The sequence below is a fragment of the Anas acuta genome, chromosome 1 (assembly GCF_963932015.1).
Source record: "Anas acuta chromosome 1, bAnaAcu1.1, whole genome shotgun sequence".
NCBI lineage: Eukaryota > Metazoa > Chordata > Aves > Anseriformes > Anatidae > Anas > Anas acuta.
This window is the reverse complement of record NC_088979.1, coordinates 121853904-121880478: the sequence shown is the minus strand read 5'-3', so window position 1 is coordinate 121880478 and position 26575 is coordinate 121853904. Positions and strand designations below refer to the sequence as shown.

The 26575-nt window shown below is 43.6% G+C and overlaps 1 protein-coding gene across 2 annotated transcripts; it reads right to left on the bottom strand.

Annotated features, from left to right (window-relative positions):
• ATP6V1A (ATPase H+ transporting V1 subunit A) lies at positions 1-26517 on the bottom strand. Of its 2 annotated transcripts, none has more exons than XM_068698617.1 (15): positions 26379-26517; positions 16386-16480; positions 14554-14682; positions 13177-13391; positions 12296-12433; positions 12005-12156; positions 10996-11158; positions 9794-9902; positions 8866-8988; positions 8662-8776; positions 7813-7876; positions 6242-6445; positions 4470-4564; positions 3669-3840; positions 1-2253 (listed from the first exon to the last, which is right to left on the bottom strand). In XM_068698617.1, exons 2-15 carry the CDS (start codon positions 16465-16467, stop codon positions 2161-2163), a joined length of 1854 nt encoding a protein of 617 aa, XP_068554718.1. In that variant the 5' UTR covers positions 16468-16480; positions 26379-26517; the 3' UTR covers positions 1-2160. The 2 variants fall into 2 exon arrangements, with proteins under 2 accessions (XP_068554718.1, XP_068554726.1); XM_068698625.1 differs by lacking the exon at positions 26379-26517 and adding an exon at positions 19574-19731.
• Positions 26518-26575: the final 58 nt, after the last annotated feature.

Below are 26575 nucleotides of genomic sequence, written 5' to 3'. Positions count from 1 at the left end.
TACATTAAATCCATTTTATTCTCATTGACTTCAACAATTTTTTAATCTTTTTTTTACACAATTTCCAGCAACATACATTATGAAATATACAAGATAAAGTAGGTGGCTGGGTTCTGCCCATCTTTTTGTTCCTCCCACCTCAGTGGAGGGAAGACTTGTAGTACACAGTGAACATCAGAATCTCAACACTGAAAACTGAGACACAAAACAAAAAAAAAAGACAAAAATATATATGAAACTGTTTGAACTGGTCACACGTCAGGGCCAGGTACAGCACAATAAATATTAGAACTGCATTATCTTAGACATCTTCTGTAAAGTTTATAACATCCTCTATTTAAAGAGATAAGAACATCTGTTTTCTAGCATGAAATGCTACATAGTACAGTGCTGAAGGGTATGAACAACGAGGAATCCAGCAAGAGCTTGAGTGGTGACTATTCATTCACACATGCTCATCGTTAAAATAAGCAGCATTCACTGAAAGTTTTGTGAACTGTAAACCTAACCATTCACTACCAGAGTATCAGCTGTAGTAGTAGTTTCTTTTGGGAGAACCAAAAATAGGAAATCCATTTAGGTTTTGGCTGGGCTTTCCATGGCAAACGGCGAGCTGATACCGTAATGGGAGTGGCAGCGTTTGGTCCTTAGCGCCAAGATCCCTTTGCACCACTACTATTCAAAGCTGGCAGCTGGTGGAAGAACACTTCAGTGCGGAATGAATGCTTAAACAACCAGGCCACTGCCAGCGTCAGCCACAAGTTACTGTTTCGTGACCATACCAAGTCGGCAGATGCCAGCCAGGCGCAGTGCTGCACGACAAAGAAGCAGTAGATGCTGTCTGACCCAACTGAGAGCCCATAGAGAGGATGACAGCATCTTTTTCTCTCTCTGCAGCAACGCTCGGAGTGCTGGCACTTGAAGTTTGTCAGCAAGGCTGCGCTATGCTCACTCCTCACCTCAATCTAGTTTTGCCAATAAGCCAGCCCAAGACACAGCAGTTTCAGCTGCTTGACTGACTGTGCTTCCAGAGCATGGTGCAGAAGTCACCAGTTTCTCTTGCATCATAATCAAGAAGGCAGAAGTAAATCCGCTCTGTACTGTTGCCCTTCCTCCTCCTCCCCCCCTAGCCCCAGCAGCTTTACAGTACGGCATATTTTTACGCACAAACCGAGGACCTGTGCCACTGCCAAACAGGCCAAGGAGGCAGAGGTGGGGCGGGAAGGTTAAGCACATGCTTTGCTTTGCCTAAAAGCGACCCGGACACTGCACTGGAGGCAAGTGTTGGTAGAGAGCACCACCTAGGAAGGACTGCGTTCCTGGTCCACGCGTGGAATCACCACAGCCCGTTACAGCCTGCAGGATGAAGCAGCAATGCCACGCTTCACAAACTAAAGCAGCTGAGTGTTGTGAATTTTTATGGGGTGAGTGGGATGCAAAAGGCGAAAATCTGCTGGAAACCGAGCAGCTATGGCTTTGACTTTAGCTGATGCTCAGTCCAACAGTCCCATCTGTATTAGGTAGGAAAATAAAACTCTGTTTCTCCAGTGTACAAAAGCATACTGGCTACTTGTACATGCTCATCTTCTAGTCGGTCCTTTCTTGGAGAGAGCCACAACTACCACAATTCAATACCGACAGGCTCGGTTGGAGGTTGCAGAAAGGCCAGGGTAGTGAAGAACTTTGGTCATCACAGTATGGTCAAAAATTCTGCTTCAGAATAGGGAGTTTCATGATAGTCACTTAGCAAAGTGCTAGACCTAAATGCCCTTACCACTGCCAGCTCAGACCGTACCACATGACTGCATTAAGATTACACCTCCTCTGCCAGTGCAGCTCACTTGGTTGGGTCCCAAGGTGAGAGACGGCTTACCAAGAGAGCTGGGAGAGGGCAAGGGGACGTTTTGCCTGCCCTAGAAGTGTACAACAGCATTTCTTCACTCAGCCGGGCCCATTCGCACGTCACTCACCATTTCAGACACACAAAGCAATGCCGAACACAAACTAAGAGGAATGTTTCGTAAAGACACTGAGGATGAACAGGGAAACGGGGCTATTTATCAACTCAAGTACTGTTGCATCATTCTTGTAAGGTAGGGAAGCAGAGGAGTTGAGATGAGGAATTCGGAGGACAAAACGGAGTGGTCACAGAGGCCGAGTCTAGTCTTCCAGACTGCGGAACGCATTCTGCATATCCTCAAACAGCTGAGCGTAGTCTGCCTTGATTTTTGCTTCACCATCTTTGACAGGGTCCTGGAAAACACCACGGCGGATGAACAGATCAGTCTTGAAAAGCCTCCAGTACTCGAGACAACCCTGCTTTTTTGCCAGTGCTATCATTTCCTGACCTCAGCATTAACACCTGCTAACTACAGAGCAGGCAGTTATAGCTCCGTGTCTGCTTTCTGTCTGCCCTTTTTCTCAGCAACAGCCCCAGGATTTAAATCTCATCCACTTCCCACATTCAGTGAGCAGGCAGAATGGATGCTGAACAGAGAACTATTTGCATGAGCAGTGCTTACTTTACCTACTGAAAAGCAACTGATTTGGAAAGGATCCAATAACGCTTAGCATCTTTTTTAGTCCTATGTGATCCAAGAGCTACAGTAATTCCTACCAGCTCCTGTCCCGAGAGCAAATGGAGTAAGGTTCTTGTGCCTCAGAGAAATGCTCTGCTGTATTTTTGGGGGTGCATTCCCTGTAAATGCAAGAGTTACTTTGCCATCATTCAGATGTTGATCGGTTAATTTAAATAGCCTTGTGAAATCCTAACAAGCTCAAGGACATCTTTGAACAGCTGCATTTTCCTCAGAATACCTTTCAGGAAAGGCAAGGGCAAATACTGTAACAATCAGCCTTGTTCTGAGGCTCCAAGGCCTTCCCTGAAAGAAGCAACAGCGGTCAAGCTATGAAATCTGTTAAATGCCTTCACCATTCTCCTCTCAGCATTATGTTCCTCTAGGTCAATGCAGCTCTTGGTGAGTGCTCTGTGTTTACAAGTACGGATTGCATTACCTATCACTCCAAAGTGCACAGACAGCAGGACATTTAAATTCATACGCCTTTTTAGTTGCTCAGGAAACAGTTTTCTTTCATAACTATTACTGTGTTAGAGGGCCACCTCCACACAACATTTTAATTCTACAGATTCTATTTTTCAGCCATGCCTATCCCCTGCTATGCTGCATGCCAGATGTCTTCTAGTGGCCAGGGTTTGTAAATGAAGGTATTACTTCCCCTGTTTCCACATAACCAGCTCTCAAGCAAGCTCACACACCCAAGTGTGTCTTGTTTCATTCTTGATGTTTTCAGAATCTATACCAAGGATCTGCTTGTTGCAGAAACAAGCCGGTACCCTGCAGGAATAGAACACTGGCACACAAGAATGCTCAACTTTAAACATAATCTTATCTCATGGCATTATTTCTTGAAAGATTTGTGATACTGGCTTATAAGAGTTTTAAAATAAGCCTCGCGTTTTTTAGAGAATATTGCTTAGCTACTTCAACATCAGACAGTGCCACAGGTTACTGTCCTAGCAGTAAATGTTATGACCAGCAAGCTCTGCGTGAGTTTTAAGAGAGGAGTAGGAAAGCTGCACTCTAACAAGATGGGTACTGAAGTTACTCAGAGGATACTCCAGTGTGTAGACCTACAAACAAACATACCTTGAATTTCATGGAGGTAAGTCTGTAGAGGATTTCGCTCATGTTCTCTCGGATGATGGACCACGTGATCTTGTTGTCACTCTGGGCTGTCGTTTCTACAGCACGGCGTGCCATGTCATAAAATGCAATCATATTGGAGAGCATTCCCACGGTTTTATAGAAAGGGCAGAATCTGATGGAACAGAAGAAGATTCGTCAGGCATCTTGGAACAACTAACAGGACCAGCCTTTGCTCCTGCCTTCACAACAATGCTGAATTCTCACCTGAGATAACAGCCTGCTCTATTCCACAGGTTTCTGATACATGCTGTCAAAGGAGATAGTGAGCCTACGATTCACCTAATCAAAAATGTGCGACCTATTAGAGGCAAAGGCAATCACCCTGAAGTGAGGTTTCCAAAACACCCAAACACTGAACAAAGCAGGAGATCAGTAACCATCACTGTACAACTCTCACATTCAGTCCTTCTTCCTGTTTGGTCCATTATGGGATTAGGCTTTCTGCAAGCAGCCTGGGAGACCCTGACAGTTCCACAAGTTTCTTTGCTCACAGGAACGGGAGTATTTTTATGATAAGAACAATCCAGAGGCTCTACACACAAAGTTTCATTTTTAATGGACAGATGACTGCCACAGAAGGTTCCTCATTATTATTTATACAGTACATCAAGGTGCTTCCTGTGCCTCCCTGTCACATACAAGCATTCCTTGCCTTAGCAACATAACCCAAAGGCACACACCATTACTGAACATGTCTAAGTTTCTAGTGATTAACAGGAGAGCTACAGATTCAGACCTCACCTGTCATAAGGCGTATAACCATTCTGTTGCAAGAAGTCATCTTTTATCAGCTTGGCAACCTCCAAGGTAATCTTGTCTGTTTCTGCCAAAGAAGCCTGGAAAGAAAGGCCCACTGTTAGTTTGGTACTCAGCTCCACTGAAATCACAGAATAGTTTGGGCTGGAAGGGACCTTAAAGACCATCTTGTTTTAACCACCTGCAACGAGCACGGACTTCCACTAGACCAGGCCAAATCCAACCTGATCTTGGACACCTACAGGGATGGGACACCCACAACATCTCTGGGCAACCTGTTCTAGTGCCTCACCACCCTCATAGGGAAGAATTCTTCCTGATATCTAATCTAAATCTATCCTCTTAGTTAAGAGATACATTGAAACATTACGTTCCTTTATAAAGAAATAAAACCATTCACCCTTCCCTAAAATTCTGATATCCATGGAAGAAAAGCAAGATCTCAGCATTTTAGGTCAATAAGTAATATTAAGGATTTGATAGGAGCCTCCACAGCTAACCGTGGGCTTTCCCTTTGTGGCAGTCAAGAAAAATAAAGATGTTGATGCCAACAGTATGTCATGCTGTACAGCACAGACACAACCCTGCTGCAGAGTTATTACTGGCACCACAGGGCACTCACTCTTCTCTACCAGTCCGAGTGCTTCTGTGGTGGGAACACAACCCGCAGTTACAACCACCAGGCTCAGTGTCACTTCCTTGACAAGAACTCATTCTATCCTGTTCTGTAAAGTACTCTTTTAGAACCTATTTTTGTAAGAAAGAAATTGCAGAAGGCCCTAAGATGGTATTTCCTTTTCTTCCAAGGCATATCTAAAGAAGAGAGCTCTGCTAGGCAAGATCTGGTGAAAGGCCTCCTCTTAGCTGGGCTAGAACATCGGTGAACAGGGCTAGCATCAGGACCAAACTTTTTTCAAACAACGGCAGCTGCAACGTGTTACGGGTAGCATTAGCTGTATCCTGTAAATCAGCACAGCTCACCTATGTACCATGGAATTAAATTACTCTCAAATACGTGCTGGGTACCTTTCAATTATCATATGTACAGTGCTAAGCTAAAACAGTTTTCACTTGGTCCCTTTTGAGAGCTCTCCAGGGAAATTTTGCTGTCCAAGTTCAGCACTCCATCCAGAACAGTGAAGTGAAGGAAGGAAATTAAAGGATGCCTGTAAAATGGAGCCATATGTCACATCACAGGTCTCCATACAGAAACTAGATAACCACCAGTTTTAGAAAAAGCAGATCACTTCTGTTTCTGCATACCAACTTGTAAATACCAGCACCTCTCTTCTGCTGCTGGGAACATGGTTTCTGAGAAATTGTAACTCTTCAGGCTACTAAAAATAAAGATCCGTCTGCATCATCTCTCTTACAAGGTCTACTTCCAACAGAGTGCTATTGCAGTTTGCAACACAGGGCACTTCAGCAGGACTTGAACACTGGAGCGAAGTTTCTGAACTCCACCATTAGATGCCCTGCAATCTAATTTACATGAGAAAAGTAGCCTCAAGCCAAGATTTATCAAATCAAAAAAAAAAAAAAAGTGTGTCATTAGAAGTCAAATAACATACAAGAAAGTTTCACAGAAGCATGGTTAAATGCAGGAGAGCCTGGCATCTCCCAGCAAACGTTTGCCTTTTTTCCATGATGCAGTATCCATCAAGTTTGGTCTAGGATATGGTCAAAAGCCCGTGCTTGCAGTAAGGAAGTGGAGGACAGCTCACAGACCCCCTACTCCCTCACAGCTGGCTACTCACCTTCCCCACAAGCTGCACAATCTCTGCAAGGTCCTCCTCTTCTTGTAGGATCTCTTTCGCCTTTGTCCTGAGAGGGACAAACTCTGTAAAATGCTTGTCGTAGTACTCATCCAGAGCACGCGTGTATTTGCTGTAACTGATCAGCCAGTTGACAGAGGGGAAGTGTTTGCGTTGTGCCAGCTTCTTATCCAGGCCCCAGAAAACCTGCCAGAACCAGAAAGATCCCCTAGTTTTTCAAACTGAAAGCAAAACAAAATAACTGAAAGCAAAATGAAAACACACACACACACACACAAAAACACAACACAACAAGCAAGTCTGAGCAAACAACACAGCAAAGGCTATCACAAAGAAGCCTGAGAAAGAAAAAGAAAACCTGCTTTATGCTAATTTAACTATAGCAGTGACTTTCAAACACGTATCTCAAAAATGAAGAAGTTGTTTAAGCTGAATTTAGCTTGAGACTCCTCCTAATGGCAGAATAAGCAGTAACAATGTCACTAGTGGAGTCTAGTTAAGCAGAGCTCTATTTAACCTTGCTCCTTTTCCCAAAACAGGGATGGGCAATCAGTTGCAAGATATTCTTCTCCCAGTCAACTGCTGTGAGGATTTTTTCCTGATTTTGATGTACCTACTAAAAGTGCTTCACTTTCCATCCTAGCCATGAGTGGCCGTGCTTCAAGTGCAGCTCGAAGGGCTGCAGTCAGGAGGCACATGGATATTCCCAAGCAGTCATGGTTGGCAGGATTTGCCACCTCTTCTCCCTCTTCCAAACGCTTCTCAAACACATGAGTTGTCGTGGTTTAACCCGGCCGGCAGCTAAACACCACGCAGCCGTTCGCTCACCCTCCCCCCTCCCTCTCTGGGACGGGGGAGAGAAATGGAAAGTGAAGCCCGTGAGTTGAGATAAAGACAGTTTAATAAGACAGGAAAATAATAATAACAAAATAATAATAAAAATAATAACAATAATAATACAATGGTGATAATAGGAAAGTAATAATAATATGTACAAACAAGTGATGCACAATGCAATTGCTCACCACCCGCTGACCGATGCCCAGCCTAACCCCGAGCAGTCCGGCCCCTTCCCCCCAGCTAGCCACCCCTATATATTGTTTAGCATGACGTCAGATGGTATGGAATACCCCTTTGGCTAGTTTGGGTCACCTGTCCTGGGTCTGTCCCCTCCCAGCTCTTACTGCACCCCCAGCCTGCCCGTTGGCAGGACAGAGCAAAAGGCTGAGATGTCCTTGGCTTAGTATAAGCACTGCTCTGCAACAATTAAAGCATCGGGGTGTTATCAGCACTCTTCTCATCCTAAGCCAAAACACAGCATTCCACCAGCTACTAGGAAGAAAATTAATTCTGTGCTAACTGAAACCAGGACAGAGTTCAGAGACCGTCTCGTAAAGTCACCTCTTACACTGTTAGCACATTTTCCATAGCACCCTACAAAGCTGCCTGTATCAAATCAAAGCTCTTGCACCGCCACTGGCACAAAGGTACTGAAGCACAACCATTTTGAATCTGACAGTGTGGGCAAAAGATCTGCAGCTTGAGGGACATACCTGCACGATGCCCAACGTAGCTGATGTGACAGGATCTGAGAAGTCGCCACCTGGGGGAGAGACACTGAGCAGGAAGACAGGAGGAGAAACAGTCAGAATCACTGTCACGATTTAAACTGAAGTACCAAACATATGACACAGGTCAGTGATTACAGAAACAAGAAAGTTAACACCGTTTCACATAAATAACAGATCGCAAGCTTCTGATGCATGATAGTGGCAGCACATCTACACAGGGGTGATACCAAGCGTACCATGGATTACAGTTATTTCAGTAACTGATTGGCAATATCAAAGTATGATTTTAGTCGCTTTAGCTTCAGGTAGTAACTCCAGCTTGGATTACCAAACCCATCTCAACAGGAACAGATTCAATAGGCGTGCCGATAGGGCAGCTTGAGACACAGTGAAAAGATTATTTTACAGAAAATACCTCCTTTTGAAATTATTTCAGGTAAATATCACATATTGATCTATACTATAGCCAATTCAATTTCATTTGGGCTTGACATGCCTTCCCAAACAGGTAAAAACCTTCCCTTCCCTTTTCCCTGGTTTGACATCCCTTGCAGTGCCAGTGCTAATGACACTCTTCCTGGAGCCGCTGCCTCTGACTGCTGCGACCGTGACTCCACACCTCACAGAACTACCCTCCACACTCATTCTTTCTGCCCCTATGCACGTTTTAGCATTACTTAAGGGTGAACAGAGACTAAGCATCTATTTACAGATCCGTAGCTCTGCCGCTGGACAGAGCAATAAGGCCTTCTTCTCTGAAGGCACTTTGACTTTTGAAGATATTTGGGAAGAACTGCTGCCAGTGCAAAGCAAAGAAAACTCAACACTCACGCTCCAACAATGCTGACGCTGCCTTCTCTTTCGGGATTTCCCAGACACTTCACTCTGCCAGCTCGCTCATAGAAAGAGGCTAGACGGGCACCAAGGTAGGCTGGGTAACCGCTGTCTGCAAGTATCAACACACAGGAATCGAGTCAAAGGCTCTGAGTTTAAAGGATGCGTTTACAAGACCGGACTGAGGAAAGGACTACTCACCAGCTGGCATTTCAGCCAGTCGTCCCGAAATTTCTCTGAGGGCCTCAGCCCATCGGGAAGTAGAGTCTGCCATCATGCTGACATGGTAGCCCATGTCTCGGAAATACTCAGACAGGGTGATTCCTAGAAAAAAGACAACAGCACGCTGCAGGATACAGTTCAGAAAGGAATTCTACCTTCATGTAAGAGGCAAACAAAAAAAATAATTTAAGTTCACGTTCTGATGTCAACAGAGACTGAAAGGTACTCTTTCTTCCCACAAGATCATGTTCATGCTGCCTTTTTTTTTTGTTTATTTCATTTCACTCTCCTCATTTTTGCATACAAACCACTCTGGCCCATCTTATATTTCTGTGCGTTTCTTGAAGGAGACAGGGCAATATCATTGCCAGTGTTCTTTGCCTCACTGAAACCATGAACAAAGCCTCTTCTTACTTTAAAATGTCTCCTTCCTTTCTAAGCTACCGGAACACAAATGTCAGAAAATATGCTTTATCTGATAACTCTTCATTAAAAAATATTTAAAAAAAAATAAAAAATCCACAAACCACAATTCTAAGAGGCTGCAAAGGAAAGCAGACGACTCAGAGAGCACTATTCCTGCCCACTGAGTAGCTGTACTTGTCAGTAAAAAGCTACTCGAAGCTATTCATGGAGAATGTAAACTTACATAATTAATACATGGGGCAAATCTAAATGAGACCTGGTGTGGTAAGTTCAACTTATAAGCAAGAATTAATGTGTGGAAACCATAGCTATATACAAGCAAGTCAAATTCAATTGTGACACTAGAAAGACAAGGCTTGAAAGGGTTGATTTCTGTAATTAAGCATGTTTCATGGTACCAACCATCTCAGGAACTGAAAATATTAGAACATGATGGCTTGCTCTACACACAGAGCCTTTTCCAGCCTGCTGTAAATCTCACCAGTGTAGATAGAGGCCTCTCTGGCAGCCACAGGCATGTTGGAGGTATTTGCAACCAGAGCTGTTCTCTTCATGATGCTTTCTACCTTGCCATCAACTTCCATTGTTAACTAAAAGGGGAAAAACAAGACAAAACGATTACTTCAGATCATTATTTAAACTGTAGTTCTCACCTTGTATCAGGATACTGTCCTCACAGCCAGTCTAACAAAAGCAGTGACCAGATACAAGATTTCAGGATGCTACACGGTTTCACCATCCAGATTGCACACAGCTTAGCCCTAACGTACACACCTCAGCCTCATTTCACCTTCTGCAAGTGGCAACCCCTATTAAACCCACTTCTTACCACAAATGAGTGATGACAGATTCACTGCGTCAGGTAGTACATTATGTTCTTTAAGCCTCACTTTACTAGGCCAGAAGAGCCAAATATCTTACTCACCTCTCCTAAGTCCATGAAGAAACAGAGCGTTTTTTCTCCCACCCATACCAATCTGAGATCATTTTTGACAACTGGACATAAACCCACATACATCTCTCAGATGAAGTCTCACACGCATGTGAACAATAGAATGCACATCCTGACATTCAGATAGAACTCTTAAAAATATCCCGGGATCTACCTTTTTCATGGCTGCTCTCCAGCTTGCAATCCTCATCTTGCAATCGACACAAGCAAGATTTCTACCCCTTATTTCTAACAGTGGAGTTTCAACCTAACAGTTCAGACTATCTGCTCTTTCCCTTATTTTACAGAAGGCTGTGCCACAACTAATCCACAAATATCTAACAGGCAGGACGGAACCTGTTGCTTTTTTTTTTTTTTTTTTTAAACTAGGTATTTTCTACTGCATCCTTTAAACCCAAATGCTGCATTTGCTATATGTGCTAAAGCTAGAAAAGTTAGAGAGAATGCCAATAAAAAGTAATATCTTTATAAATTACACCGAGGCATTCATGTTGGCTTTATTTTAAACAAGTTAAAAAGCACATTCAAATACTAGCCCACATGTTTCTTGAGGGGCCACTGAAGTCATTCCCGAATGAGCTAAAAGTAATTTCTGCTACTACAGTCAGAATTAACAGCCAGAAAGATCTTTTCAAGCCACTATGCCAATAAGAAATTGTACTCAGTAACAATACAGTATAATAGCAAGTCTTTCCAAAATGGTTTACTCTCCATTAATTCTCCGTACTAACCTCAGGGAAATCTCTCAGCACTTCAGACATTTCATTTCCTCGTTCTCCACAGCCTACATAAATGATGACATCACTGTTGGAGTACTTTGAGAGAGACTGGGAAATCACAGTCTTCCCACAGCCGAAGGCCCCGGGAATCGCTGTTGTGCCCCCTTGTACACACCTGAGAAAAGAAAAGGGACTCTGATTTGCAAGGAACTCAAGAACAACTCTCTCCCATCTCATAATAATTCCAATAAAGCTGTCTAATTAAAAGCAGAACGACAGGAGTAACATTCGGTGTTCTAGGTGAGAAGCACAGAGGTATTTCACCAAACCAGAAGACTGAGGGAATAAACTACCCTTTCCTTCTACTGCCCTTGAATTATGTGAGTTATGCTGGTACAAGAGCTCTGCTTTCAGGCTTGAAACATGGTTGTTTTCACAGCTGGAAGCACTGATGGAATGCAAACATCAAGAAAAGAGTATCAACTGCACTTAAGTGCGCATTATAAGAATAAGAAGCACAATATTTTAGGACCAAAAATTACCAAATTCAGTGCCTTGGAAGTTAGCCATTTAAAAGGGCATTTTGAGTTACAATTCCGCGTGATAGTTTTCATAAGCAGTGATTCTAGAAATGCACATCTTCAAGACCATGGAAACAGATCCTACTCATGTGCTCAAATGGAGATATCCAAGCTTGAAAGCTATAATCTTTCTGTAGATTTGGTAGGATTCCATGTAGACTTGTCAGTTCTTTACTGGATTAATGCACAAGAACTATCTTGTCAAACTTCCTTTTAACCTTTTTCCACTAGTAGGTTCTCCTGGCAGATATATTATCAATCAATATTATCAGCTAGGTGTGGATATTTTTTTTCTTCTGTTCTTTGTTTTGTTTTTCTTTTTAGATTTATGCTCAAATACAAAGTGAAGGTTTGGCGTCTGTTTGCCCTTAAGAAATTAACACCGCCCTCTCCCCTAAAAGAGATTTCTTCCATACTAGAAAAATAAGGGTAATACTTACGGGAAGAGGGCATCCAGCACCCGTTGGCCAGTTAGCAAAGGATGATTCGCTGGTAACTTTTCAGTAACAGGACGGACTTGACGTACAGGCCAAACCTGGACCATAGTGAACTTCTCCTTCACACCTTCAAACTCCAGCTCTAAGACAACATCCTAACAAAGAGCACCAGACATCTGAAGTAAGCAAACAGTTGCACACTTCATACAGAACTTCATACAGAACAGGAAGGGTACATCAACCCTACAAAAGAGATATGGAATATCCCCGGTAACCACTGTTTGGGAGACTTACTGAAGTGTCATAGTTTCCCGGTGGAGCAATGTATGTAACTGTACCCCTGTTCCGTGGGGGCAGCATGATTTTGTGCTTGATAAGGGAATTTTCATTCACTATGCCATAAATATCTCCACCCGTGATGTGGCTGCCAACCTGAAATCAGAACAAGTCTATTAGTCATAAGTGAGAACTCTAGTTTAAAAAAAAAAATGCTGACAAAGGATCACATAACCATAGCTATTAAGTCTAGTACCGTGATTACTTCTTTTGTAAATGCTTTGTTACAGCACAGCAGCCCATTTACATACCTCATTGCTCCAACATCACATTGCTAGCAATACTACGTGTGTTCAGAAGCATTTCAAGGCTTAGAGTAAAGCAATTACTGACTGGTGCAAGGAATTCTCCTTGTTCCTTCTATACCTCTCAGCCTAATGTGCTAAGTAGAGAAAGGACAGCATATGCTAACCTGAAGGACTGGAATAAAAAATAATAATAATTAAAAAAAAAAAAGCATACGCCAAGGGCTAAAGCTATGATATTTTCCACTTCTAAGGCTACCTTCACTGCGTGCTGTTGTTATTCTTTTTGCAGAGGTAGCACCTGCTAGTGTTTAGTGCAATTCCACTAGGCTCTTTATAGTGCTGCAAGTAAATTAAAGCTTTGAAAGTTTTCCATACGCAGCAACAACACCCAGTAAGTCACACAGAGTAAGTTTTCATGATCCTTGTCTAGTCCTCACTCTCATATATCCCTAACACCTCCTCGCACCCCTTTTCATGAACTTAACTCATTGTAACCACGGTTACCAGCAGTGACAGCCTTCACACTCTGCTGTGGCTCTATACTCCAAGAAGAGAGGAGCATGAGAGGACGAAAGGCTTACCAGAACCTACCCGCAAATTTCTAGAAGGTGTGAAGTCCCATTTGACATCTCGGCTCAAAGCGGACACATTGACACCTCTAGGGATATAGATACTTTTGGTCAGAGTGCTGATGTCTGACAGAGGCCTCTGGATACCATCAAAAATAGCTCCCATAATGCCAGGTCCCAGTTCCACCGAGAGCGGTTTGCCAGTACGCAGTACCGGATCTCCTACAGAGACACCAGCTGAAGATTGGCTGAGGAAAAGTTCATCCAGACAAAGGACAGGGAAGAAGGCATCACTCTCACATCATCATACTCTTGTCATCTTTCTAACCTTAATACAATATTTTTGTTAATAAGATATGTATCATCATTTGAGAAGCATGTCGCCTAATTTTAAAGAGCATTTGTCTTAGATTAGCATTTCCCTCATCTCTAATGTTGAGCTGTCCAGTCTATGCACCACCTGAGCTCCAAAAATGCAAAACACCCTGTCAGAATACAAGAGAAACCCCAAAAACCTATGTAAGACTTGAGGGATTAAATGCAAGTTGAGCTCATAAAGCCTTCGTTATCCTCTCATGAGAGATCTAAGAGTAAGATATACTTAAACATTGGACTTGTTCAACGTATTGATGGAAGGCTACTAAATAGTGCAACGATGAGCCAACTAAAATCACAAATTATTAGGTACAGACACAATCTAGTAACCAGTTTACCACCCAACTCTCCAAAACAAAGCTTTGGGAGTCAGCGCAGGCTTTTTCCTGGCCTTTACACACAGGCAGAGCCAACTCTTAAGTTTAAAAGACTGAGAAAAAGAAGTCTGGCATCAAGTTTAAAGAACTGCTCTTATGTTCTCTTTTACACTTGCAACAGGAAATCCACTTTAAGGCTAGATTTCAGAATACAGGCTGTGCCTTGGCTGGACACAGACTCCACAAGCACAATACAGAAGCAAAAAGAAGAATTTATCACATCTGTCAGAATAGTCTGTCCAGAAGAAATCCTGCCCACTCTGCATTTCCTTCTGAAGTGCAATACAAGCAGAATTTTCAAAAGCAAAGAAAAAAACGATGACAAATACTACTGCTTGGTAGTTTTGCCAATCGTGGTCGACATCTGTCAAACAACTTTGTTAGCACGGAGCTGTAATACCTGAATTCACGTGAACTTAAATATATATTACTTGGTTTCTACGTAAAATAACAGGAATTTCTTTGTCACACAGCCAAACAAGGTAAGATTTACCTCAAAAGTGTCAGAATTTACAAAAGATGTGGCAGAACAGATGCTGCTGCCTGCTGGCATTGCAAGTACCAAGGGCTGGTCCCAGCCAGCTTTGTTCACCACCTTTACCATAACCACCACCGTGTTCTGGACTGAACAGGCCAGAAAAGGATACATGTTTCTTCATACACCTGGACAGTTGCCAAATCACCTTCCAGTCGGATGATTTCCCCCACCAGTTCGCTGTGGCCTACTCGTACCAGCTCATACATGGCAGCTCCTGCCATGTTGCAAGCGGTGACCACTGCAGAAGACAGACACACACGTGAATGTTTTTCCTGTAGTTCAGCAAATTTGCTCATCAGGAGTCAGTAAGAATTGGAGAGCACACGCCTGGTATTCACCCAAATCAGAAGCACATTTTTGATTTAACAAAAGGATAACTTGGCTGCCACAATTCCTGATATTTTTAGTTTAAAAGCCTATAAAAAAAAAAAAAAAAGCCTTCTTTCCACATTTTACACTGTTCCTTTATATTCATAAGACAATACTATCAGAGCATAGTATGCAGACAAATCCTCTGGCATATCCTGACAGATGGTGAACGTTAAGGGTTTTGGAGGTGCACTGGACTTTGCAGGCATCATATTCAATAGTCACTTCTCTATTTCGATACTTCATTTTGTAGAAAAGGGATGTGTATTTCAAGGCATTTAGTTAACCTCCTACAGACGAAGTCTACTTTACAACAAAGTTTGGGCCTGCAGCTTTCTACCATGTTGACTTACATTTTAGCAGGTTGTACATGGACTACTACACAGAGTGTTGCTTTTACTACAGAGGGTTTTAGGACAAAATTTATCATGTCTTATATCGTATCCCATTTGCAGTTAAGGAACGGGCATTTTTCTTTAGGTAGATACAAGCCATGGAAGTTTCTCAAAGCAGCTCCACTACCAAAAATACATGCTCTTCTTTTGTGCTCACATTACTATCCTTTCCTTCATCTCTTTCCCTCATCTCTTGAAGAGGAGGAAAAGCCAGTACAGTTTGCATGTAATTCAAAAGCTGTTAATAGCAGAACCCAAATAAACCATTTAGGGGGATAAAACAGGAGGAGCAGTCATCCTTCTCCCAGCTGTAATACCACCACGTATTGCCACCCTCCCTGACATTTGCAGCACACACTGTGCAGTAACACAGGGCAGCCTGACAACAGCAGAGAATTGAGTGTTACAGAGTGCAGAGGGTCAAATGGGATTGGGTCTGGAGCACAAGTCCTATAAGGAGCAGTTGAGGAATCTGGGGTTGTTTAGTCTGGAGAAAAGGAGGCTCAGGGGACACCTTATTGCTCTCTGTAACTACCTGAAAGGAAGCTGTGGGGAGCTGGGGTCGGCTGCTTCTCACAGGTAACTAGTGATAGGACCAGAGGGAATGGCCCCAAGTTGCACCAGGAGAGGTTTGGATCGGAAATTTGGAGACATTTTGTCTCAGAAAGAGCAGTCAGGGATTGGAATGGGTTGCCCAGGGAGGTGGTGGAGTCACCATCCCTGGGAGTGTTCAAGGAAAGGTTGGACATGGTGCTTAGGGACATGGTTTAGTGGTGACATTGGTGGTAGGGGGATGGTTGGACCAGATGATCTTGGAGGGCTTTGCCAGCCTTTATGATTCTGTGATTCAGTGAGAACAGACTAAGCATCACATACATTTATAGAGAAGCTTCATGCAGTTTCCTGAACAAGTGCTTTTTTTTTTTTTTTTAAATATTAGTCCTAAGACTGTTTACTGGTCATTATATCTTTCAAAAACTAATTAGCCTTAAAACCTTGTTAATATATATCTTTATTTTTTATCAGAGTAAAAGGCAGAGATCCTTCTTAAAAAGGAAAAAAAAAATCCCACCCAGAACTTTATGATACTTCTTCCAAGTTAACAAGTAATAATACTTCTCAATTAATAACAAACTAGATGAAACAAAAGCTATGATTTTGCTTACAAAATACCTACCAGGTCCTGAGACTCCATGGACATAGCCAACAAATGCCTCTCTGTCCTCATCACGGATTTTGGGTAGCTTGGAGAAGTCCATTTTGTCTATTTAACTGTTCAGAACGAAAAAGAGAAAAAAATAATTTCAGAACAGAAGCATATGCAGGAAGTTCCTCCTCTCCCTCCCCTCTGCACTCTTTGTTTCCATTTAGAGGAAACACTGAATAATTCTGAACTCATACAGCCCGAAGCACCTTACCTGCTCTGATTTTAAAGCAACAGAATGTTAAAAAGTAACTCGTTTAAGCAAACAAGAACTAGCTTCCACTATTGCAGACACACACGGTGAAACATCACTCCCCAATATGCTCCACAGAAGAGACACACTCCAAAAATACCCTAAAACTGCTGGTCTTCTTTCAAGCCAAAGAACAAGATATTTAAACAGGGAAGAACCTCTTCTGCCATCCACATCTCATCTATCCTCCTTCAAAACCCAGAGTTTTCCACGATTCTGAGTCCATGATTCTGATGCTGTATGCAGAATGTTCTGGGGCTGCTTTACCACCACGGTTCTTTAAAAAGCAAGACTTCAAATATTAGTTATGGAAATTCCATTTTTGCTATCTCAGACTGCTGAATCAGAGTGTTCAGAGCAAAAAATAAATAAAATGACAAGCACCAGCACTCAAATGTGAAAGTCTGCTCCACATCCCTCACAGTCAGCAAAAGGTTTGAGGCAGCCTTTGCACTTGGTGAAACCTGTGGAGCATTAGAGAAGAACTGTGCCGAATAATGGCCAAAAAAACCCACCGCACAACAGCTAAACAATAGACTTGCCATTTGCTGCCTAGAGAAGTGAAACAAGGAAAAGCTCGTTAGAAGCAGACCTCACGGATCCCTGCCTGTCCTGTAATTGGCGGTTGGGCTGTCCTGCTTCTGGCGCCGATAAGAGCAGTTCAGGGTTTTGCTTTGTCAGCCCTTATCATGCTTTGTGTTACCTTGGAAACGGAGCGGTGTTCAAGCACAGCAAGGCAAATGTCTGCCCACTTCTACCTTACAGACACTTTTACAGTGCTGGTGGAAGCTGCAGAGTGGTAGCCCCAACACACAATGTGCTCTGCTCATCACCAGGGCCTACCCAGCACTGCGAGCCTCGTGCTGCATCTGTGCACACTCACAGTCCCCCTGAGAAGCTCGACCTGACCCGGCGGTAGCTGATATTTGCCATCCTTAAATCTTATGATTATTTTCCATCTCTTTAACACTACATTACAGATCCTCTGCCTATTTGTCCCGATGAGCAGCTTCTTCCAGGCTGCGTTTCTCACTGGAGTGGGTTGTGTAACACGGCTACCAGGGGTTCCTCTCCCAGCAGCCACCCCAACAGTTGATCGTGACTCAGTCACTACCAGCCTGGAGTGGAACTGGTAAGTCAGAGCTCAAAGCTTCTCTAAGTGAGGCATCTGTGAGATCCCCCTACTCGCTAAAATGGCAATTTAGCCTTTAAGCTGCCTATTGTTCAGGCCCTGAAGATGACTTGAATTTCACTGCTTATTTTTCAGAATTCCCCTCTGACAAGTGGCAGAGGGAGGGCCTCACAAAGCAGTCTGCAGTCCCTGAGCAACTGGTAAGAGCTGGTTCTAATTGGACCAACACGATCGTTTCCTCTTTTTCATTGCTTCTGACAATTAAAATGTTGCAAAACTCGAGCACAATTACTGTTTGTACTGAAAAAAAAAAAAAATGCAGCCGGTCTTATAAAACCCACCCAAAATGCTCACTTTAACAAACCACACAAAACAACCTCTCGAGTCCAACTACCAAACCTTCTAGAGGAGCACAACGAAGAAAGGGTTAAACCATTTTTTCCTAAGTGAATCAGTGGCACTCTTTGGTGACTGGACAGTACGTGGTCCCCTAGCTAAGACTCAAATTACCAAGGTAAGCAAAAGTGGGAAGAATACTGACTAGCTTCAATTTAAATTAACTTTTCGTATCCAAGTCAAAACCTGAAGCTGCTGCTTGAAGCAAGTGTTTATTTTTCAGGGAGGCAAAGAGCCACCTCAAAACTGTCATTCCACAGTCAAAAGGCAACATCTTCACAGCCAACATCAGCCTCTCTTGTGGCTGCTCTTCCTACAGCCTTCCCCACTTACCGTCCGAGCCAACTACCAGGGAAGGATCACCTATGGACACGCCAGTGAACCCTGCTCCTGTCCTGACCTTTGGCAGCTGTACTGACTGCTTCGAAACACAAGGATCCACTCCTGCTCCAAGCGTAAAAGAAGCAGTGAATTCTTCCTCACCTTTGCTGACCCCTTCTTTAAGGGGCTACACATCTTTTAACCTTGAGTGCAGATTAAGAAAAAAATGTTATTTGTCTCTGCACTGCTTTCTCATCGTTGCATATCAGCCTTAGATGTTTATTTTGGATGGAAACATCTCAGAGGGCAGAAATGTTATCTGCCAGTGCTGTGACATGTCTGCCTTGATAACACGACTTCCCTCAAGCGTGCCAGAATTTGCTGAGCATCGCTTCACGTGTGGGCAGACAGCACGTACTGACCCCCAAAGCCAGAGCAGCTAGCCATTTTGGAAACCTGCTGATTCTTACAGCCTTCCAGAGGCCTCTCGCCAGCACAGGATATGCAGCTCACTCCAGCAAACTCTACTAGCACACCTACATGGGGTATTAATTTTAATTTTAATCCCCATATCACTCAAAAAATGCATCTTGTATCCTCTACAACTTATAAATTTGTAACCTTCCTTCTCTCAAACTGTTCAACTATTAATTTGAAACACGCTTTAAGCTCTAATATGGTCGTATTCTGCATCACAGTGCCACAAATCAAAATATTACGTGCTGCAGTAACATCTCAGACTGAAGGGTGCTTTAAAGTAACACTTTAGTCGCTGTTAAAGAAGAAATGGCCAACAAACCTGATTTTCTATCTTGATTTTTCCCCAGCACAGTAATTTGGCTACGCGGTAACCCCCCCTCAATGAAAGTATCCTGCTCTCAGTGCTGTTTTCTGTTACCATTCCTTGGTTCTGCCTCAAACATTTGATCAGTTTGCACAACGATCTGCCTCACCACAAAGATCTCTTCAAAATTAAGACTCCAGTGAGATTTTTAGAAGGAGCCTCCTTAAAGCAAGGAAGAAAATCCGTGAGTATTTCAGGTAAACACTGAGTCTTACCTTATTTTGCAGAAATACAGAGGAACGCAGACCCCCGCGGATGAAGCAGCGCAAGAATTCAGCAGCTAAGCATCACCACTTGGGAAAAAAAATTGTCCTTCTGGTGCCCCTGTACACAGGGATGAGAAAGCCTGCTGCAGAGGGGAACGAAATTTCTGACACACAGCAGAGGCACAGCCACCTGACTTGATGAGTCATCAGTCTCTCTCCCACCAGCGCTGAGGAATGCCGCAGTAGCAAACGCGGCTACCTAAAGCCCGGCCGAATTCCCATCTGTGCCCTCCTTCGTGCCCAGGACTGAGCCCAAATAATTCAGCAGCGGGCTCCAAGGGATGCATAAAAATCCTGGAGAAAGGGAGAGAGAGATGCCTGCTTTCTGCCTCCGGTGTAACAGATCCGTGCCGGTGCGCTCGGCTCCCCACCAGCTTAACAGCACGAGTGTTTAACGACAGAGTGCCCAGGGAGTCGCTGACAGCACCGCAATGCTAATTGCTGGAGGATTTAGCACAGGTATTGATTCCTGGCAAAATAATCTTGTGGGGCTTACCGCTAACATAAAAGCCCTCCCCGTAGTCGGCAGAAGCGTGGATGCAGCTGCATGATAGCCAATGCCTCAGCTACACCGACTGATGCTCCGCACTGAGCGATGGCCACGTGCACATGGTGCCAAAGATCAGCAGGCACTGACACTGTCCTGTGTATTGTACAAAGGACGAGAAGCTGGGGGGTCTCTCCCCAAAAAAACGCATGATCCCAAGAGCTCCCTGCAACCATCACAAGTTTGCAAGATCATCTTTGCAGGTTCAAGGGTAAGCAACATGTCATGTTGGCACAAATGCTCAAATACATCAAGCAAAGCGGTATTAAATAGCACAAGACTCGCAGTTCAGAGGCAGCAACATCATGTTAGCAAGTCAACGGCGCTTGGATTCATTCTGCTGGAGTAAATCTGAAGTAAGGTCACGGATTTTACTGCATCTGAAACAGAGCAATGTGTTTCAACTTCTTCGGTAGGAAAACATAGTTAAAATACAAGCCCATACGTTCAATATCCAGGGAAGCTTAACAGGCAGATGCAGTAAAACCCAGCCGAATAAAGTTTTCCAAAGAAACAGGCAGAGGGCACAAATCCCACTATCCAGATGCACAAAGATGTGTTGCAGGGGTCCCATAAATATGGCAATCATTGACGTGGATTTGCTGGAAGTTGGACACTTTATACTTCCCCTTTGAACAGATGATATTTTTAAGAGGAAGTATTAAAAAGAACAGCGCTGGAGATACTAGACAAATGCAGAAGTTCAGCAGCATTTCTGCACCTACAGTCCGGGAGATTTTCCCGGAAGGAACAGCATGGCCAAAGCTCTGACACAGGTCACTGGAAACGGAGGACAAATGCTCCTTCACACTACACAGTTGCAATTTTACCATAATACAGCAAGGAAAATGATTCCAGGTTTCTCAGGCACCGAATAACAGAATTACTGAGGTTGGAGAGTGCCTCTGCAGATCATCCAGCTGGGTTCTGGTGACCTCCAAGCATGGAGACTCCTCAAACTCTCTGCATGGTGTTCAATCACCCTTACAGTAAAGAAACAAACAAAAAGCTTTTTCTGATGTTTAAAGGGAACCCTGTGAATTTCAGTTTGTGCCCACTGCTTCTTGTGCTTTCAACAGGTACTGAGCAGAGTCTGGCTCCATCTCCCTTGTTCCCACACATTATGAATTTATGCACTTTGTGGTCAGGTTCTCCGAGCTTTCTCTTCTCAAACCTAAATTCACAGCCTCCCCTCTTAAGAGAGATGCTCCAAACCCTCAACCAATCTCTGTGGCCCTTTTTCCCCCATGTGCAAGGCTTGCCATTTGCCTTTGTTAACAGCATCAGACTCCTGCCAGCCCATTTTTTCTAGGCTGTTGATGCCCCTCTCTGAATGGCAGCACAGCCTTCTGGTGTGCCAACAACTACCTTCCAACTTCGTTATGCAACATACGAAAATCATGCAGGATTTACCTCCTGTAACATGCCTTAGTTTTCTCTTCATAATGAACATCACAGCATTGAGGCACTGACTGTACCAACCTTCATGCCCTAAGCCCAGAATTAGAGGTATCGTTGTTTCCTAAACTCAACATTACAGACAAGCCTCCCATTTAAATATTCAGCCAGTTCCGCTTGCCGCAGGGCACACTGAGGTTGTCTCTGCTCTTGGTAGGTCAGGGATTTGTGTAAATAACGCTCACTTAGAGCTATGGAATGACCTGCAACTCATTCACTGCATAACTGCTTTGACCCACTGGGGATTTGCTCAGCTCAGCAGATAACCAGCCTTCTGACTTCAAACGCAGCGGTCACACGGTACTTAGAATCAGTAAAGATCCCAGTTTTGTCGATTAAAATATTCCCGTTTCCAGAGAAGCCACTTGGTGTGAGTAAATCTTCACCACCTGACTGCTTAAAAGCCACCCAGCGTTCCCCAATACATTTTTCTACAGGGGTTCTTTCCTCTCAGCCCAGAAGGCTTCTCCAGAAGAGCTTTAGAGGTCGAAATGGATGAGCTTCCCCTGATTTCTGAGCCATTACATTAGTTTAGTAGCTTCCAACTGTGAAAAATTTTACATTCCTTTCAGACTGTAATGCCTCCTGCCCCTTCTTTGGCTTGATAGGCTTTCACACAGAATAAAGATCTAACACAGCAGAGATCCAAGCTGTAACAGAGAATACCAATGCAATATTCATTTCTGTGTCCTACAGTGACCACTGTTTCTCATCCTGATCCCATTTTCTGACTGCTAGTGCTGAGAAGTTCTGCAGCCATCTGTTTTGTGCAACGCTCTGTCATTTCCCCTAGACGAGCAGTATTTTCATTAACCTCACTAACCTTACAGCAAAGCTGAAGTATCTACCCTTGTTTTCATAAAATAAAACAGTCACTCAGCTTTTAGGTGCATTTGGCCTTGTTACTTGAAGTATTTCTCATAGGGATATTAAGAAATCTTCATTTTATTATGTGATGTATTGGACAAACCAGCTAGCTTAAAGGGCTGAATCAAGAATGATTTTGCATGAAAGCCTTTAAAAAAAAGATCTAATACACCTCGGAGATAGAAGCACTCTTTTCCAGCACTTTGGTATAATGAAACACCTGGTTGGAATCACGAATGTACACACTGGCATGGGACTCCCATAAAAAGGAAATTAAATTGAGGTTGAGGTTGACTTTCCCTGTAATGGAAAACTTCACCTTTATGTTTTAAAGCAAGTTAAACCACATTTGGAGATTTTATGTTCAATTACCTGAAGTATTCACAGATTCTTCAGAACAGCCAGAGCCCCTCCAACGTAAACTACATATGGTGGCAGTTGGCTGAATATCTACTAGGTGACACAAATTTGTCACAATAACAAACCCCTCAACATTTCATGGATCTAGAAGAAATTCATTAAGCAAAACTGACTTTTAGGAAGTCCTTATCAATGCTCTTTGCATTTAGCCAAAAAATACCATATTAGTTTTTCTGAAGAGCTGCTTTTAAAACTTTCTATTACAGTAAGAAATGAAATAATGATGTAATAATGAGAAGGACCAAACGTTTGTCCCACTAAAGATTTAATTTCACGTAACAGAGGCACCCTCTTGGAGCACCACTGTCCCTTAGGAGCTTGCATCTGCAACAGGTCAACTTTCAGCACGGGTTTCAGCTCGTTTAACGGTCTAGCAGGAAAAATCTCAGTTGTTAATTGATGCAGCAACCGTCTTTAACATTATCCTGCTCAGGAATGCAAAAAAGCAAATGCTAATGCAAACGGCCCAGTGCTATAGACACATGGTCATGACTGCAGCTTCTCATACTAGTTTTAGTACTCCTTGATTACAACATCCTAGAACAGCCACAATGGACTCTCCAAAATGATGTGAACAATGACAGAAGAGCTGTCAACAGCTACCACACATGCATTAGATCACTGTCAGACAAACTATTTCTGGAGTGAGCACTGAAATTTTCTGTCAGAAAAGCTCAGCGCAGTAACCAAAGTGATGACCTAGGAAATAAATTCAGAAGCTAAGAGGGATTTTCATCTGCTATTTGGTTAAGTGATAGGAATAAAGCCTGCTAGGCTATGATTTTCGGGATTTATCCATGTATATCTAACCAGTTTCAGAATAAGAATATAATTTTAGTACAGAAATGATGCTATTAGATAGCAGGTAAATTACATACAGAAGTCTAAAAAGCTGGCAGCAAAAGGTCAGTTGTTCTGAGTGGGAGGTGTTTAGGAGAACCTGACAGAAGCAGGCGAAATAAATGCATGCAGAGATGAGATAAGCTAGCCAGGACAAAAATTACAGATACACATTGTAGAACTTATTGCTGCGAGATACAACCAAATCCAGGTGTTTAGTATAAGCTCAGTCTTCCACTTTCAAAGGCGGAGGGGAGAATGATGACAATACACACACAAAAAGCCCTTTTTCAGAACAAGGCCAAGATCCAGTGCTGACATCCAGAAGATCCAACCTAAGGCAGTTTTGCATGATAGATCTATAGGTAATCACCTACTGAAGAAGGAGCTTAGCCTCTGTACAGACAGAAAGGGTTGATTCATTTAGCTTCCTGTGCTGGAGCAGATCCCCATTTCTCTCCATCCAGCTGGAAGGCTGAAGAAGTCACATGCCTGAGGACAGTGAGTAAGAGTGAACAAGCATGATATCCCAGTTGTTCCAATCACCTGTTTTCCTTGATTGTGTTCCATTCGAAACAATCATGTGGATACCATTGCTCAACAATACCTCAATATTTCCAAATCAAAAAAAAAAAAAACTTTTTGTAAAAAATGATACAAGTATTGGGGAAAGAAAATCAGTTTCAGTTCACTGTGGTAACTTCTGCCTAAGTGCTAATACGTTTCCATGCACTTTAGTTAAAAAAATAATAATAAAATAAAATAAGGGCGCTATTATTGGCCAGCAACAGCACGCAACCTTTTTTGGTCAACACCAAATTAACCAAATAGATCTACCAAGTTCTCCTGTAATGCTTTCACTTGTTTTAAAAGGCTGGGGATGTCTAATTAGGAACATAGCTTCAGCACAAGCAAGCATGAGGGAAAAACACTACTAGGAGTTTGGAGGGCTTCGGAACTTGAAGAGACAGTATCGTGATCAAAACACAAAAGGAAGACCCAAGGTGCATCTAAATGCATCTCCAGGGGAATCCTCCAGTAATCTGCTGGTCTACAGCTGTTTCAGATGACCACAAGTAATGGTAGTACCCGTGTGCATCTGGAAGATAAATGCTCCAAGTTTATACTAGGGAAAAAAAAAGACTGAAGCACACTGAAGCCTACAGACTTCATCCAGCAAGTTTATATTGAGTTATAAAGCAGTTTACATATACTTAGATCAAAATAAAAGTTAAACTTATGCTAAGATGGTATGAGAATTAAGGAAGTAGTACTAATCGCTCCTGGATGAACTTTAAAATAGAAAATAGATCTTGATTGGGAAAATGGAAGGATGCATTTTCAGGAAACTGAGATCTTGTGTTACTATTGCAACACAAGACTTCAACCCCCCTTTGAAGAGTCAGCTGATGTCAGCTGACATTTTCCAGCCTTGTCTTAGTTTCTCCTCTCCACCCTACCACACTGATGCTTCTGGTTGTTTGACATTAATGCCATGCTTTGTCTCCTGATTATGGAATTGACGCTAGCCGTTTCTGCCATACAATAATAAAACAGTTTTCAAGAAGACCTGACCTAATAACCTGGAAAGCACAGTAAAAATAATCTGCAAGATTTCTGGGGTATTCAAAGACCTGTAGACACTAACTTCAAGTCACATATTCTTAGTTAGAAAATAATAAAACGTGACAAAATTACTAACAAATAATAAAACACCTTTAAAAGTACTGTGTAGAGAAGCTAAACCTTCATCTGCTGCAGGCCTGCGGAGTGCCAAAGTCAGTACAAATTCAGCAATTTATACAATATAGTAAGGATCTGCCTATAGTTGTTCAAACTTTCACTCAGCGATGCCAACCTACACTCGGCACATGCTCACTGAGGTGCTACAAGTGGGCAGGCCCATGAACCAGCTTCAGCTTGCTGTTGGCAGGTTTTCCTTCTTTTCCCTCTCCACTTCATCAAGTCGTATTAGCATTTTAAACACTGCGAGGGATCAAATGGCTGGTGTGCTCCGCTGATGCATTGCATTACAACGAATAAAATTATCACCAAACTGCTTTTTTTCCCCGCTGGAGTATGAATGCTGTAATTTGTTGTAGGACAAGTGAATAAAACGTAGAAGAAATCACTTTGGACGGATAGATCCTGATACACGCATGTCACATACCTGAGGGTCACGGCCAGCGATGAGAGCACCCGGAACGAAGCCCCTTCACCTTAAACCTTACCTTTAAACGAATTTTACGGGCAGATCACCTCAGCAGGGCTCAGCTTCCACCCCTAACTCCAGGAATACAAACCTTCCCGGCCTCACCAGCGGCGTTATCAAGCAAACCACCACCGGCCGGCCCTGGCAAGCAGCACCGCGGTACCACAACACCCTCAGGGCACAGCGGGGGAGCCCCCCCGGTGCTGGAGCCCCACACAGCGGGCCGGGCCGGGCCATCATGGCGGCGGCGGCGGGCACCGGCGGCCGTTGGCGACCGTTGACGGCCGTTGGGAGCCCTGACAGGAGACCCCCACACACATAACGGAGGCGAGGGGAGCGGATTAGCGTGGGGAGGTGGTGAGAGGGGGGGGTGAAGGAGATGAAAAGGGGAGGGGGGGCGCGATCCTCACCTGCGGCGCCCCGCTCCCTGCAGCGGCCGCGGCCCGGCTCAGCTCAGCTGACGGCGGCCCCGTGTGCGCATGCGCCGCCGCCTCACCACCCTCCCCTCCCTCCCCTCACCCCCCCTCCCTCCCGCCCAAGCCACGTGACCCCCCGCACGCGCGCGCGGCGCCAAGCGCGCTCCTCTCCTTCCCCCCCCCCCTTCTCG